Source organism: Aethina tumida, chromosome 1 (assembly GCF_024364675.1).
Source record: "Aethina tumida isolate Nest 87 chromosome 1, icAetTumi1.1, whole genome shotgun sequence".
NCBI classification, from domain to species: Eukaryota; Metazoa; Arthropoda; class Insecta; order Coleoptera; family Nitidulidae; genus Aethina; species Aethina tumida.
Genome location: NC_065435.1, coordinates 58,464,247 through 58,481,143, shown reverse-complemented (window position 1 = coordinate 58,481,143; position 16,897 = coordinate 58,464,247). Strand labels below are relative to the sequence as shown.

The following is a 16,897-nucleotide window of genomic DNA, read 5'->3' as shown; positions in this document are numbered from 1 at the left end:
ACAATCAATTGAGGGTTGCAAATTATTTTATTTAAATACACTTGGAAATTCGGAAACTAATGCACAATGCTTTGAAGAAGGACATCTTATATTGTGAACACTAAATCTCACTACTTACTATGCGACTAGCAATAAAGCGTACTGTATGGTATGGGATGAGTCCGAAGCTGAAAGAGTTGAAATAGCTTTAAATTTATCAAAATGAGCTGAAATCGTTATTTTCAATTCTACAGCTAATCAAGATTTGTAAAAACTTAAAAACAGTAGAACATTTTTCTAAGAGGACATACTCACATGGAAGCAGATCATATCCACATTGTGATCGAAAGAAGAATCAAAATGAAACCTACAATTAAAATTTGTACACTTTGGGATTGGGAACAGCGTATACGCTCTACTGATGCAGTTGTTAATAAAATGGGGCTTTTAGATTTCAAACATTGAAAAAGAACCGTTCTTAATCTCAATTGTAGTTTAGACAATGAATCAGATCATAGTGAATAGAATTTTTTTAGCTTTAGGCAAATCCTTTATTATCATAAACTACTTAAACTAAACTGCAATAATTTATATTTTTGACTTTTTCTTAATAATAACTAAATTGGACTAAATTGGACTCTCAACAAAAACGTGCTTTAAATATTGGGGATTATGTAGTAGCTTGATGAAGATTGATTTTGGAGTGAAGGTGGTATGTAAAACAATTATTTAAAACAATTATCATTATTTCATTTGATCCGTACTTCTATTTAATTTTTTCAATTTAATTTAACCTTCTAGAATATTCGTGTGAAACTATTATAAATTATGAGTAGAAATATTCCTTGCTTTGTTTAAAAAAATGATTTTCACATTAGAAACGATAAGGCACACTATAATCTTTATCTATAAGTTTAGTTACATAAAATAACAATATAATAAAATAAACCTGACATCAAAATTATTATTTATTTTACAGGTATATCATATTTGGATCAGTTGGTGTAATCTACAGCAGATTTTCAGATGATATTTTCGTGATAACGAAGAATAAATGCATCACGAATAGCACATTACCTCTTAGCATAATTCCCAAAGATATTAAGAAATACAAATCGGGAAGTAAGTACGGACACCAATGAAAGTATATAAGCTATTAATTATTATTATCATTATCCTTAATAGGTCATTATTAATTATTATTATTTTTATTATTAATATTTTTATAAAACATTTCAATATTTTTTCAATATCAATATAATTTAATAGACAAGTTTAACAAAAAAATTAAAATATGTTTTCACTTAAACTTATAACAGTATTATATTCAAAATATTTAGTTAACACATTTCAACGGATTGTTGCATTTAAATATATATTAATAATATTTTAAATATTATAGAGTATATATTTTGCTTCTATTAATAGTAACATTCTCTTAAATCAGAAGTTTATAAAGTTGACAACATATTTAAAAAATAACAATAAAGCAAATAACTGAATCTGCAGTTAAATGTGTCGTTACCAGTGTAATTTAAGGATACTGTGTATAATAACACACATGTATCCTCCGCTGTCTGTCTCTTTACTCTGTTATAAGTATCAAACTTTGTAGAACACCTCTATAATTCTTTGTTAGTAATATAATATATTAACATATAAAACAATACACTACAATATGATGTAATATAACAGGGACGGCCAACCAGGGGCTCGCGAGCCACATGCGGCTTTTTGAAGGATTATTTGTGGCTCTCGATAAATATACTCGAGTTCATTCCTTTTTCATTCCAGAATTATCAAGAGAAGTAAAATAAATGTGTTTAATTTTTAATATTTAAATTCAATACACATATTTTGCACTATTATTTATATGTTTTCAATAAATATAATTTCTGTAAACACATTTTTAATACCTTTTTTGCATAGCTTTTAAATACATATTTAATTGTGGCTCGCAAAACATTTCAAATTTTGAAAAATGGCTGGGACTATCAAGGAGCTTGGCCACCCCTGTAATATAATATAATCATATAACATTTATAAGGATAATTTTTACAGCTTCTTGGTTTGATAATATTGAAATCATATGTAACTTACCTAAGAGCTGTTGGCCTTTCTGGGAAAAGGGTTGGAAAAAACAAGAAACATACGAGCTTTTAACTGACAGAAGATGGGAGGGTTAGTATCATTAATGAATGAATATTTTCATGTTTAATACCATCAAATATAAAAAATAATGTTTATTATGCATGTTCTAGAACTTCCTACAATAGTTGCTCCATTTAACCCAGATTGGCGGAATCGCTTAAAATTTATTGAGTCCGGAATAAAGTTATCAGGAAATGATTTTAAAATACCTATATCGATACGTACAGGAGAAGCACATATTTTTCTTTGTGATAATACCAGGGTTGATACATCCAATTGCATATGGATGGTATTACAAGGGTGGAATAAAAATAAGACAGTCATAAGGGAGTGTACTGAAGGAGAAATACCCACCATAAATGGAGAATATCCGCAAGATGGTTGTAAAGAACCTAAATTTGAAATAATGGTAAATATTAATTTGATTAGTTTCATTCATAACCAAGAGAACTTCTTCTATTTACGTCGTACCTGTATTTCGGAATATTTTAAATGATGGACCCTTTTTAAAAGTTAATACAAATCCAAAATGAACAATTGTTGTACCAATGAAAAGAGGAAATATGTTTCTTAAATATCTTATACGTGTTCAATGTGTCCACCGTTTGATACACGCAAACATCTACGCGGTAGCCAAAGTCGTCTCATACACGAGAATGCGTATCTGCTGGTAATGAGTGCACGGCTACAGTGATGCGGTTCCGGAGATCGTTTAGAGAGGTAACTTCCTTAAGATAACCCTATAAGAAATAGTCACATGGGGTGAGATCAGGAGAAACAAAACGGCGGACTATTGTCGCAAGAACTCTACCGTCCGCTTCTGGAACCATCACTCCCTTCCGAAAACTTTCTAACTTATATATTTCTTTATATGCCGCCAAATTTTAAAATCGTTTAAGTGTGCCGTAACAAAAATGGTTGGAGATTACTGCTGTAGATGATATGGGGGCTGTCGATTAAACCGTCAATTTAGTAAGTAATAGTAATAATGTAATAGGAGGATTGTTTCACTTTATGTTGTATGTTTTATGACATTCATATCAGGGTAATTCGGGAACCACCATAATGTCGTTATTCCCTCTTCTTCAACAAAATTTCATACTGCTGCTGTTCGATGCCATCCCTAAAAACATATTTGTCACCCTCAGTACCATGAAATAAACGAAGAACAAACTTTCAAGACATACACAGCGCCAGTAACTATTCTCTCCAAAACCAGTACAGGTGTCCGAATTCTCCTCATAATATTTCCACCCTCAAATGGGATACGTGGTCATTTGAGTAATGCAATCTCATAAACAAAGTCTTGTTGCAACAAAGCAATTACTCCTGATTTGTAGAAATAAAAATATCGCGTTTCTATGCATTTTTAAACATCTCGAATGAAATCCGAACAACTGTGTGCAATAAACACTGAAATCGGCGAAATGTGTATTTTTGACAAACTACGACTTCCAATCAATTAACTTTTTTTTTAAAAATTTGAGCCAGTATTGGGCCACCTCATCACTTCGGCTACAAAATATCTTATTATATCCTATTATTTTTTCATTTATTTACCTATATAATATTGCAGTCCGTGATTTTTTATACTTCCTAACAAAATTCGCCAATTATTGTCAAAATTTTTCATTAAGTAATTTATTAGTAAATAACTTGATAAGTGACGGATTAATTTAAAAATAACTCATCATTATCGTTTATAAAAATGAATAATAATATATAATTTAAAATTCACCCCATACAAACTAAAATAAAAATCATTCTATGATTTTCAGCATAATAATGAAAATCACCCATTATTTATATTTCCAAACAAATGGAGTCATTTGACACTAGAAAAATATGATGAAACTTTGTACCTTAAGAAAAATGGAAAAGAAATTATTCAGTACACTTCTAGTGTTTTGCCCAAGATGAGATATATTTTATTTCACTCAAAGGCAACCGATGGATTATTTAAAGTACACAAACGTAAGTAGTACACATAATAAATCGAAAATAAATTGAATTTACATTATTATGTTTCAGATCAGTATTTAAAAATAAATGAACAAAAGACGACCCAACTTGGAGAATCAATGACACTAAGTTGTTTAGCAATGTTTATTAAAATGTGTAATACTTGTAGTTTGAGAATCACTATCACCAAGTTGTCAGGATATGAGTTAGAAGAGCAGATTCATTCAAAAGTAAGTTTTACAATAAAAAATGTGTTAGATGAGATAATGATCAGGCATAAAATGTTGTGTCTCAAACTCGGAATGTTGATAGTGGAACTCAGAAACTACTAATCGAATAAGTATATACGGGGTGGAGATTTTAACTGGAATATATTCACTGCCAAGAATCTGAACAATTTTTCGAAAAATTGGTCAAATTACGGTCCGGTGGATTTGGGAATAGCTGGAATAGAATTGGCATAAGTTCGTCGTGGAGGAAACTAAAATACCGTGGTCCATTAAGAATCCCATCAAACAAAAAAAGGTCCTACTATTCTATTTTGTATTCAACCCATTACAAACAATTTTGGCGATTTGCGTTCCTATTTATTCTGAAAGTAGCCTCTTCTAAAAGTATCTATTCCAAAAATAAAATGTTATGATCGATATGAATCATTAACAACTCACAAAATTCACTTCGTCGATCTGGATCACTCCAGAACTTCTAGGATTTTAAATGAGCCCCGTTTTGTGATTAAGAATATGATCCCGTGTCAGTTGACGGGCTGAAGTGAATGGATTTTCTTCCAAAGCAAGTAACAAATTTAACTTGTGTCGTAATCAACAACAGCCATTTATCTGTCTCGGTACATTTCATGTTTTTCTCGAAATAGACAACAATCTCGCTTTGAGTTCGTGTCCTATCACCATATCCAACCATCAACAAAATCTAAAAAGTACGATTTCACACAGAATAAGACGTACATAATATAAGGAATAAAACTTAATACAGATAAGATAGTCAACATGTAAATTGTGCTTATTTTGTGAAATTGTTACTTTAAAAAGTAATTAAACTTTACAATAACGTTTTTATGTTATGCAACCCTCAACTTCCTTAAAAATATTAAATGCAATTGATTAGCTGATTTCATCTTTTTGTCACTTTTTCAATGAGGAGTAACACGCTATAGGGTTGCATTTGGAAAAAAAGTCAGGGATGGTTTCCGCCTTCATTGAAGGCCAAAATTTTAAATTTTGCGTGAATAAGATAGGTACACACAGTTAAATGTTGCCGTGTTTCGAGAATATTTCTAAAAATTGTTCAGCTTCTTGGCAGTGAATATATTCCAGTTAAAGTCTCCACCCTGTATATGTAGGGTATCCGGTAAAAATTTTTGACAGTTCACCCTACGGCCAAAAGTAGTCCTATATTTTAATAAACATATCTTAAAAAGTGCCCACTTACACTGCACAAAAGGATGCTCCATGAAGACGGTTTTTTATTAATATTTCCAAAACAGTTGTGGTTTAAGCCTTAAAATTATGGTGATCAAGTAAGTAGTATCAATTTTAATCATAAGCGTAGCATTCGGGGGGAGGATGGTGAATACTAAAGAACTATGTTTTTCAGTAAATATGGTACTCTTGTTCTGTATCTCCAGCACTCATTGTTTTCATAAAGCCATTTCAAAATTCTCTACCCTGATGTAGCAATGCGAGAAACGATACGATTACGTACAATTTATGTAACATAGTGTTGTCAATGAAGTATAATATTTACCGGCAAGATTTACTTCATATAATGCTGGGGAACAATTAAAGCAGTATAAGCTTAAAATACTGCGTACCTGGCAAAATATTATGCGACGATTAAGAATGTGCATTCAAGACAATGGAAATATGTTTGAGTACTTACTAAAATAACGTGTTTTAAAAAAATAAATTATTTTTAGTTATTTCTAATTTAAGTAAAAAATTAACTTTGAAACATATATTTTTTACATTTATTTAAACTTTAACTGGCAGAATCATTATCAACATTCTAAAATTTCTTGATTATCACAATTTCCAAAAACAAACAGTAGCATTCTTGTAAATATAACGAAAAACCCTCCTTAAGGCGCGTCTTTTTAAGTCTAATAATTGGTTAAATGATGATAAAACAATCATTTTATCTAAAAAAAGAAACAGAATTTATTTTATATTTTAAATATTAAATAAGTATTCCGAAATGGGTGGATATCACCAACTAAGATAATTCAACTTTTACCTCGGTAGCGCTCCGAGCATGAAAAATCAAATTTTCATGAGAACTGACTGATAGCGATATGAAACAACAATACCATTTTTAGTAAAAGAAAACCGTGGAATTAACCAAATTTCGCATAAAATAATGTTTAAATCAATCGAAAATAAATTGGTATTGTTTTAATTAGAATTGTCCCCACTTCGAAAATTGACATTTAAAAAAAATAGTTACACTTGAAAATGTGATTTTGACAACTTATTTTATTCCTGTCTGTCAGACTAATCACTGAATCATTGTCCTTATAATTTTCTGATATCACCTGATTTATTTGCGTTCGATCGCGGCCACCTAGATGCAATATTAAAAATGGCTATAAAAAATTAAGTAGGCCTAATTTTTTTTGTCTTAGTCTGATCGAGAACTGTCCCAGAAATCCAAAAATGTAAAAATATACAAGGTATATTAAAAATTCGAAAACAGAACCTTTTCCGGTGAAACCGGAAGTGACCGAAAAGTGGAAAATATGCGAAAACTCTCCTCTCTCCAGAACATAAACGTAATATATTCTAAGAGATGACCAACAACTTCCACTATTTGATCACCCGAAACAATTTCACACACAATAAAACTTATATTCAGAATCATAGTTTACAAAACCTTTTCTTGAACCGTATAGCGAAACATATCACTACTTAAAATAATATATCACATAAAAAACTTAAGTAATTTTTTAATGAATAAAATATTGTAATACTTTGCCCACATCGGTCACTTTAAAATTGAAACATCTGCTCAAAAGTTTTCTTAGATTTTTAATGCAATTTGAAGGCACTGAACACGAAAAAAAGTAATATATTTTTCGTGAGAGCGCTCCGCTATTAAATTTACGACAAACCTATAATTTTGTTATATTTTATTTTACAATAAAACAAAAAATTCATAAAATAATTACATCTTTAGATTCACATTGTGTCACATGTTACATAGCGAAGCGTGTCACGCTCAGCATAATGAAAATCTGTGACGGAAAACATTCTATAATCCGCTATTATTCACAAAAGATATAAAATTTATAAAAAATTTAAGGTAAATGAATGGAAAGAAATAAAAATTCATTTAAAAAGAGAAGAGAGCATACTTGTGTATATAAGTACCCAAGCTGAAAAAAATACAAAACAACCATTCTGGGCAATAGACGATGTTCGACAGTGTGGAATAAACGGTAAGAAAACAACATAAAAGGGGTGATAATATAATATTTTAAAAATAAATTGATCCCTGATTAGTGTTTGGGACGTTATGAAACTTATTACTTTTAATTAATATTTTTTCAGATCTGAGATTTATAGAAAAGAAAATAGGCGATGGTTGCGAATTAATAACGGAAAACAAAGAAACTTATCAACTGACTAAAGTAGATTCTGGTAATGAAGGTATGCATTTTGGGTTTATTAAATAAACATTCAAAATAACAACTATTTATGTTTTAGTTTCACCTTGTTCTATTAATGAATTTGGTCTGAAACATTGTTTGCCAATTCAGTTGATTTCTCAAGATAATTGTGAAAAAGTACAATATTGTGAACTAAGTCAGTCCTTAGAAACGAAATGTTCATGTTCTGCTGGATTCTATGGCCTATTTTGTATAAGTATATGTTTCAATCGCTACTCCACAATTTGTGTATAATACACACTATTATTTTCAGAATGTCCGGAAATAATTAAACAGGGCTACAATATAACATGTGGCAGGTGTCTGAAAAATTGCGAAGACCCGCACCATTATTGTGATGGTCAATGTGAAGAAAAATTCGGCGGAAATAAATGTCGTATGTTTTTAACTGAGTTTATTACAAAATTCGAAAAATTTATTTCCATTCATCTCTTTCCATATCGTTTGACACACAATTTATATTCTCGAAAATCGGAATGTTTTAAATAATTCAAAATAATATTATTCATATTATTAATGATATACTTATTGTAAAGTGAGTTTATTCCATATTTTCATCACATTTCAGCTCCGCAACCAATGGCTCTTGATGTTCCACTGTTGATATTTAATAAGGTATCTGCAGAAGTTAAAGTAATTGTTAAAAATATTTCCTATTACGGAGAAAGACCACAAAATTTTCTTGTTCAATATAAGGTAAGAATACGTTTCGTTTAATGAAATCGTTTAACGATGTATTTTAGATGTCTACATCAGACACTTGGACTTCATTACCAACAAAAAATTATGATAAAATATTACAACAAAATCTACAATTAATGGCTGACACTGAATACATGTTCCGAATTATTTTAAATCCATCTCAAAATTACCGTTGGAACATATTAGATGAGGAAGCCCCATTCGCAACTATTGTCACCCCATGTTTAGGTATTTAGCATGTTGTTAATACTTTTTTATCATAAAAAATATGAGAGCAATTTTTAGATCTCCACGAAAATCAAATTCATATTAAACCCTCAAATACTTCAGCCGTGGTTCTAGTGACAGTAAGTAGTAAATAATATATAAATCACAAATTACAAACATAATATTAAATATTTTTAAATCGTTACCATCATTAATTATAGGATCTGAAAAATGAAAATTGCAAATATCAATTTAATGTAACGGATAACACGTATGAACTGAAGAATGGCACATCTGTTGATAACCTAATGCCAGATTCAGATTACAAATTATTTATTTTTGGGAGGAGAAGTAATATAACAAAATCCTTTCGAACATTACAAGGAAGTAAGTCGATATGATAAATTTCTGGGCAGTTGAATGACAAATTGATTTAATAAATTATGTTTTAGTACCTAGCGAAGTTAAAAACATACGAGCCATTAATGTAACTTCGAATGTAATACATTTATCGTGGGATAAACCCGATAATATAAACGGAGATATTAAATATAGACTTGTTTACAAGGTAATGTAGCAAAATTTACTGACAAATAAATACATATTAATTTTTAAATATTCTTCAAAAGAAAGTCAAAAGTCTTGGTTGTGATAACAAAGGAGTAGATCAAACAAATGAAAAAATGGAAGAAATAGTATCAAATGAGTTTACTTTAAAAAACCTTCAAGCTTATGCCCAATATGTAATTTCTATTAATGCATTTACTGTAGAAGGCAATGGGCCAATAAATTCTAAAACCGTCGAAACCATGCAGTCAGGTTTGTATCCAACATAAATTAAGTTGTCCAACAACAACCATAAAGGATATTTTTATTTTCAGATGAAATATCAGAAATTATCACATTTTCTGTTACGCCTTATGATAATCATGCTATCATAGAAACAAAAATAGATTGTCTTACGATAAGAGGTCAAATTTTCATAAAAATATTTGCTAACTGCTCAGAAGACTGGTGTAGTGAAGCGTCTTCTCAAAATTTTGAATGCAGAAATCAGTATTATTCCGCCCAGCTTGATAATTTGTATCCATTTACAAACTACAGTTTGCACACCAAAGTTTGTCGTACTAATACATGTGAAAAATATAAATTATATACAGAGTATTTTAAAACTCTTGAAGGAAGTAAGTTAATGCTTTGTGCAATAAATAAATATGTTGTTTATAATAATCATTTTTATTATTTTAGTACCAAATAAAGTGCGTGAAGCTATAATATATTCCAAAGGACACAATTATTTTTCTCTAAGATGGTTACCACCGTTTCCTCCAACCGGAACAATTCGTACCTACGAAATAATACTTAACTCAAATTATTTTTACAAAATAGCTCCAATAAATTGCGCAATATGGACAGACTATATCTGTTTCGATATAAATGAAAACATAGACATGTCGTATTATAACAGAATTGAGGTATTTTAATGTTGTCAAATTAAAATAAATGAACAAAATGTTATAGCAAATTTTTAATAACAAAAGAAATTTAGGAGAGAGGCACTTAACCAGACAATTTTCTGAGAGTAAAACCACCTTAATTAATGTAGAATATAACTTAAATAAAAATTTGTGGGTCCGTGTCTCTCTCGAAAACAATTTTAATGGCTCCACTCGTTGGGTCATTTATCGACGGTGTATTCAAGGTGTTTGTAAAAAGTCGGCAAATGTGTTGGACAAAGTGTGGCCTAACGAGTATAGTTAACATAAGTCGGGAGAGAGATATATATTGTAAATATTTTAAACACATTTATTAATATGAAAAAATATTTTTACAGATTTTCGCTGTGAATACGAATAATAAAATATCGCAGTCAATTTCAATCAGAGCGTACTCCGGAGAATCAAGTAAGTCATGTTATAATTTTAATTATCATTATAACTAATAGATATTTTGTTAATATAATTTAAGAAAATGTCAAAAGAGTATTGATAATTAATTAATTTTTATTAAATTTAAAATTAAATTTTATATATAAACAAATGATAAATTTAATATCATGCCATTAACATACCATCCACATCAGTATAAGTATTTTTTAGATAAAATATTAACTAATGTGAAATTTATCGTACTAATTTTTCTACTATCCTTGAGAATATTGGTAAATTTTAATTATATTATATTTTGACATTTGAGACAGATTTATCTCTGTTAAATATATCTTAAACTCTTAAAAATAAAATCTTTCAGAATATGCTAAATTAGATGTAATAAACAAGAAAATTGACATTAATTAACATAACAAGTTTCCTTTTCGATCACATGATACTTAAACTTATAAATTTTTTTCAGTTCCTGATCCTCCTGAAAGTGTGTCTATAGGGTGGAGCGATTCAAAATTAATTGTAAATTGGATAAGACCAGTAATAACAAACGGAATATTAAAATACTACAAAATTTATATTGACAAATATGAAAAAGAAGTTCCAGCGGAAGAAAACAAAATAAAATATGAGGTTAGTACAGAATGTTTCAAATTTTGACTTAATAATACTGGTCATCGAATATCAGAATGATAAAATATTTTAGTTAGGGACTAACTTATAAGGTAATTTTCTGCATAATGAATATCTGAATCTATATAACTAAACCTTTACTAGTCTTTAAAATTTCAATATCAACTCAAACACTCAGTTGTTTTCAAAGAGCAGGTTAGGTTAAGTCAGGTACATTGATTTTGATATTTAAATTCATATTTTTTTTTCAATATACAACAACTAACAACGCGAGAATGTATCGTGCATGAATCACCATAACAGCTATGTTCTCGTATAAACTTATATAGCCTAACAATTTCAAAAAAACTAACTAATAATATCCACTCTCCTCGTACCAATAATTATATACATTATATACATTTATTTCTAATTACCTTTTTTCATTTTATTATAGGAATGCACATCAGTAGAATACGAAAAAAGTATTAAAATTAAATTAAAGTGTTGCAACTCATATGGTTGTTCTAGGGATATATCTTTAGAATACTGGAGCCCACCTAATATCCCAAAAATTAACTATGACTCTAATATTTATACAGTTTCCAACACCACTGTAAACATTACTATACCAAAATTTGATAGAAACTGCAATTATTGCAAAACCCATTTATACATAGCAGTAACTAATAAGGAGCAAATCGATTGGGAGGATAATTTAATGTATAATATTTCTGCTGAAGATACCTCTTTGTATCCTAGAATGTTTCAACTTAATATAAACAAAAGCGTTCAAAATATTGTCCTTACACCAAACACCCATTATAAAATAGGAATTAAATTAGAAAATATATTTCATAATCAAACAAATTCCGATATAAAAATATTAAATGTATTTATACCAGAGGAATATAGAATTACTACAAACACACTTTCAAATGTATTATATATATTGCTTCCTTTGATTATCATAATAGCAATAGTTGTTTTCGTGTAAGTATCTGCATAAATTATAAATATGATTATATAAGTTAATTAACTAAGTCATCATTTTTAGATACATAAAAAAATGGCATAGAGTCTTTACAAATACAGAACTCACATCCTGTAAAATGTTGGGTACTGATATAAGTAAGTTACTAGTTAATTAATTTCATATATAAATATTTGAAAGATGTACAAGTAATCATTTTAAGACATATTTTTTTTTTAAATTTGGAGTTAAAATTATTATTCTAATAAAAACTGCAAAGTAAATTTTTAACATAACATCTATACGTGGTTTGTTTATTAGGCGAATCCGATGATAATGAGGGAGGACTGCTAATGGACAATTTTAGTAAATTGTTAAAATCTATTCGAAACGAAAATGAAATAAACGTAAGTGCAATTGCGTATATAGTATGTTTTACGTTGAATTTGATATTTTTCTTACTACCTCGGTCGAAAATACGTATTTTGCTCACCGGTTCCACGACAGAAAATAGTATTTTTCTGTCGTGGAACCGGGGAGCAAAATACGTACTTTCGACCGAGGTAGTAAGAAAAATAGTATACACTACACGGGAAAAAAGTTTGAGATTCCTGCCCTGCGCGCCATATTGCCCGAGGCGTAGCCGAGGTAGTAAGAAAAATAGTATACACTACACGGGAAGAAAGTTTGAGAGCCCTGCCCTGCGCGCCAGGGCAGGAATCTCAAACTTTCTTCCCTTGTAGTGTAAAATACTATTGTGTATATTTTAGAGTCATAAATTTCCTGCTACTACTTACTCAAAACCTGTGGCTGTCGATATGTTTGAAGAATATGTTAAATTATCTTTGGAAAATGATGAGCTGCTACAACAACATAAGGTACATTATTAATTTTAATAATTTATTGATGTTAATGAGTTATGTTTCAGTTATTTCCACAAGGCCAAACCAAACCTTGGGAATACGGAGCACTAAAAGTTAACAAACCTAAAAACAGATATGCTAACATAGTGGCTTGTAAGATATATATTTTTTTCTAATTTACATTTATGTATACACGAAGTATTTTACAGATGACCACTCACGAGTCAAACTTGAGAAAATACAAGGCGATGAATATTCTGATTATATAAACGCCAATTTTATTGACGTAAGTACTTCTACATTATCTATCTTCATATATCTACTCGAACTAATATTTTACTCTTGGTTTGAACTGACTGCGTCAGTCCATTTTCTATTCGTCTTCTAATTGATTGTTTTCCAAATGTTATAACTATTACAACGTACAATTTTTATATCAGAAACATAAAGAAAATGAAAGAAGAAATTACGAAACTTTTATATTTTACCAAGAAGATTGAATAGTATTTATCTCTTTTCAGAGTTATAGGACAAAAAAAGCTTATATTGCGACTCAAGGCCCCAAAGCAAACACAGTGAATGATTTTTGGAGAATGATTTGGCAAGAGAACGTTAAACATATTGTAATGGTCGCAAACTTAATCGAAGGACAAAAAGTAATAACCATATATAAATAATCATTTTAATACATTTTTAAACTTACAGAAAAGGGTAGAAAGATATTGGCCGCAAATAAACGAGTCCTTGGAGTTTGGAACAATCAGTGTAAAATACATTTATGAAAACATATACGCCAACTATAGGGAAAGAGAATTTAAAATTACAAAAAATAACACAGTTAGAAAAGTAACGTATATAAATGAATTTATTTTATCTTTTTCTAAAAATCAACTGTTTTAGGTCTCACAATTGCAATTTACTTCATGGCCAGATCACGGCATTCCTCTTTATTCACAAAGTTTAACCCCATTCGTACGAAAAATGCTTAATATTAAATCCTTTCCAATAGTCGTCCATTGCAGGTATACCTACAGTTTTTGTTTTTTTAGTCATGAAATTTATTACATTGTTTTAGTGCTGGTGTTGGCCGTACAGGTACAATCATTTTGTGCGACATAGTTTTAAGGATGGCAGAAAGTGAAAAGATGGTAGACATTTTAAATAGTCTAGAGTACATAAGATCATGTAGACCAAATATGGTGGATAATTATGAACAATACAAATTAGTCCATTTAGTGGTACTAGAACATTTATTTGGCATGAAAACTAACATACCGTGTAACGATGATATAAGTGCAACGGTTGCGAACATCATCAAATCACAAATAGACAAGCAAATGAAATATTTGGATACAATTGAATGGCAGGATCAGGCCATGAAGTCAATTATTGAAGACGAGTACGAGAATATAGGAATTTTAGGAAAAGGAAAAAACAGATACGATGACATCGTTCCAGGTATCTATTTATTCATTTGTAAAAATTTACAGAATTCTAATGGTGTTTTGACAGAAAAAAGTGGAAAGATATACCTTTCACGCTATCCATCAGATGACGCATCATCGACTTACATAAACGCAGTGTATGTGGACGGCTTCAATCACAGAAATAGATTTATTGCTACCCAACAGCCCATGCCTAATACCTTAAATGACTTTTGGAGATTGGTTTTTGAAACAGAAACCAAGGTTATAATTTCTCTCAATGAAATAAATTTGCGAGATCCGGTACTTCATAATATCATCCCCAAGATAAGTAATAACGGTTAAAGTATTTTTATTTTATAGACAATGTGTGAGTTTTGGCCGAAGAAGGAACAAATTATAGAACCAACTGAACACATAAAAGTGATTCATTACAAATCGGATGTATATGATATATTCAAAATAATTAATGTACACCTTATTGCAAATGAGGTGCGCATTATTAGATTTATTCCAAACATTCTTTCATTTCTAAAATAATCTGTTGCAGAAAAAAATCTCAGTTGATATTGTCCAATATATGAACTGGAAAAGTAATCAGCTGTTGCCAGATAATTTACATCATTTTTTGTCTCTAATGCAAGAACTAAATTCACTCCTGCAAAGATCTGTACCAGCAATTGTTACTTGTCAGTAAGTTAATTAAAGTATACTGCACGCCTTTTGAAGTGGATAATTTGAATTTCCTGAATTAAACAGATGTAAAAATATTTATATTTTAACCAGTAATTTTATTTAAATATTTAGAGCTTTTTAACAGTATAAAATGCGTCGAAGAAGATTTTCTCGCTATAATTTTGGAGCACGGTAATCTGAGTCAACAACAAATAGTCCAAATATAAAATGTCTCACAAGTTGTAGTAAGCCATGCTTGGAATCGTTGGCTAACTAATAATGCCAATATACGACATGGTGGTGATTGACAAGGATCTACGACCAGAAGTCATGACCGTTTTTTTGTTATTTCTGTTGGATGAAATCGCACATTCTCTACATCCAGGCTTCCTACAGACGTGGAAACACTATATATCTCTATAACAGCACAAGAAGGTTGCATGAAGCTGGCCATAGAGACAGAAAACCTTTTCGATACTCTCTGTTAAACACTGAACATCCGATTCACCGTAGGCCAACGATTACTGTCTAGGGACTGCAGCAGATGACTGCTGTCATATATATGTGAATGTGGTGAAAGATTCATAAGCAAAACATGGCTCCAAATGTTGGAGATGGTTCCGTAACATGTTAACACAAGAAACTATGAATGCGCGATGATATCACGGCTTAGTTATTCAACCAATTATTATTATATTTGCTCAAGAGTTTGTATCAGATTTTGTTTTGGTAAACGACAATACGAAGCTGATACACAGGCTCCCGTGTTCACCAGACAGTAATACAATTTCAAAGACAAATATACACTTGAAAGCAGCAGCCTTAAAGTTTTGAGCAGCTTGCTAATACTTTTGGAGATGAATGGCAAACTATATATCAAAAATTGATTCATTCACTAATTTTGAGTATACCAAGAAGGGTGAAAGCTATTTGTGGAGCAAGACCAACCGAGTACTGACTGCAAAAATGTAGCATTAAATATTCTGTTTTTCTTTTATTTAAATAATTTTATTTTATTATTTTCCCAAAGAATTTGGTGATATTAGTCTTATTACTGATTTAAAAGTTCTACTGTTGTTGCAATTTTGTATTATATTTATTATTTATTTAAAACTTATTATTATTATTTTGATAATATATTTGGTATTCTGATTTTTTAAATAATTATCAACTTCAAAAGAAGTGCAATGTGTTAAATGATCAGATTTTATCTAAGTATTTATTATTTAAGCAATGGCGCAACTGCATGTGGTCTATTCCTTGCAATGTCTTTTATATTAGAGAAAATAAAAATGGACCATGAATGTGACGTTTGTCAGGCTGTGAGATATGTGAGACACAATAGGAAACAATTTGTTCGAGACAAGGTACCGTATTTTAATAAAAGTATTTACAAGCATGTTAATTTTATTTTTTTCAGAAACAACTTATATTTCTATACAAAACAGCAGTGGAGTATTTGAAAAATTTCGAGTCCTACTCAAATTTTATGTAGGCTTGTACGAAATACCGTTTCGTATTACATAGTGTTAATATACATTATATTATATATATATATATATATATATATATATATATATATATATATATATATTTAAATTAAATATTAGTTTTAATAAATGAAATAATATAACTATTTGTTTTACTGCTATCCATGGTAAAAAACTGATCTAAAATAAATCAAACTTGAGCGGACAAAAATAAGAAATTTTCTAAAATAAATTTCTCATATAAGTTTAAATTTATATAAATATTATAAATATAATAAACAAAGACTTTAC

At 29.7% G+C, this 16,897-nt stretch overlaps 1 protein-coding gene across 2 annotated transcripts in view; it reads left to right on the top strand.

Moving 5' to 3' along the window:
* LOC109602183 (receptor-type tyrosine-protein phosphatase epsilon-like) overlaps window positions 1-16,656 on the top strand; it is a 35,608-nt gene extending 18,952 nt beyond the window's left edge. Inside the window, exons 6-24 of one of the 2 annotated variants that reach the window (XM_049970697.1) lie at window positions 9,658-9,870; window positions 9,935-10,161; window positions 10,521-10,590; window positions 11,039-11,202; window positions 11,639-12,174; window positions 12,239-12,312; window positions 12,476-12,561; window positions 12,925-13,032; window positions 13,083-13,170; window positions 13,227-13,303; window positions 13,539-13,673; window positions 13,723-13,863; window positions 13,918-14,039; window positions 14,093-14,475; window positions 14,530-14,744; window positions 14,805-14,933; window positions 14,992-15,134; window positions 16,348-16,483; window positions 16,537-16,656. In XM_049970697.1, coding sequence (XP_049826654.1) covers window positions 9,658-9,870; window positions 9,935-10,161; window positions 10,521-10,590; window positions 11,039-11,202; window positions 11,639-12,174; window positions 12,239-12,312; window positions 12,476-12,561; window positions 12,925-13,032; window positions 13,083-13,170; window positions 13,227-13,303; window positions 13,539-13,673; window positions 13,723-13,863; window positions 13,918-14,039; window positions 14,093-14,475; window positions 14,530-14,744; window positions 14,805-14,933; window positions 14,992-15,134; window positions 16,348-16,483; window positions 16,537-16,611 — 3,122 coding nt within the window. In that variant the 3' untranslated portion in view covers window positions 16,612-16,656. The remainder of the gene's footprint in view (window positions 1-9,657; window positions 9,871-9,934; window positions 10,162-10,520; window positions 10,591-11,038; window positions 11,203-11,638; window positions 12,175-12,238; window positions 12,313-12,475; window positions 12,562-12,924; window positions 13,033-13,082; window positions 13,171-13,226; window positions 13,304-13,538; window positions 13,674-13,722; window positions 13,864-13,917; window positions 14,040-14,092; window positions 14,476-14,529; window positions 14,745-14,804; window positions 14,934-14,991; window positions 15,135-16,347; window positions 16,484-16,536) is intronic. The other variant, XM_049970698.1, reaches the window with a different exon arrangement.
* The last annotated feature ends 241 nt before the right edge of the window (window positions 16,657-16,897 follow it).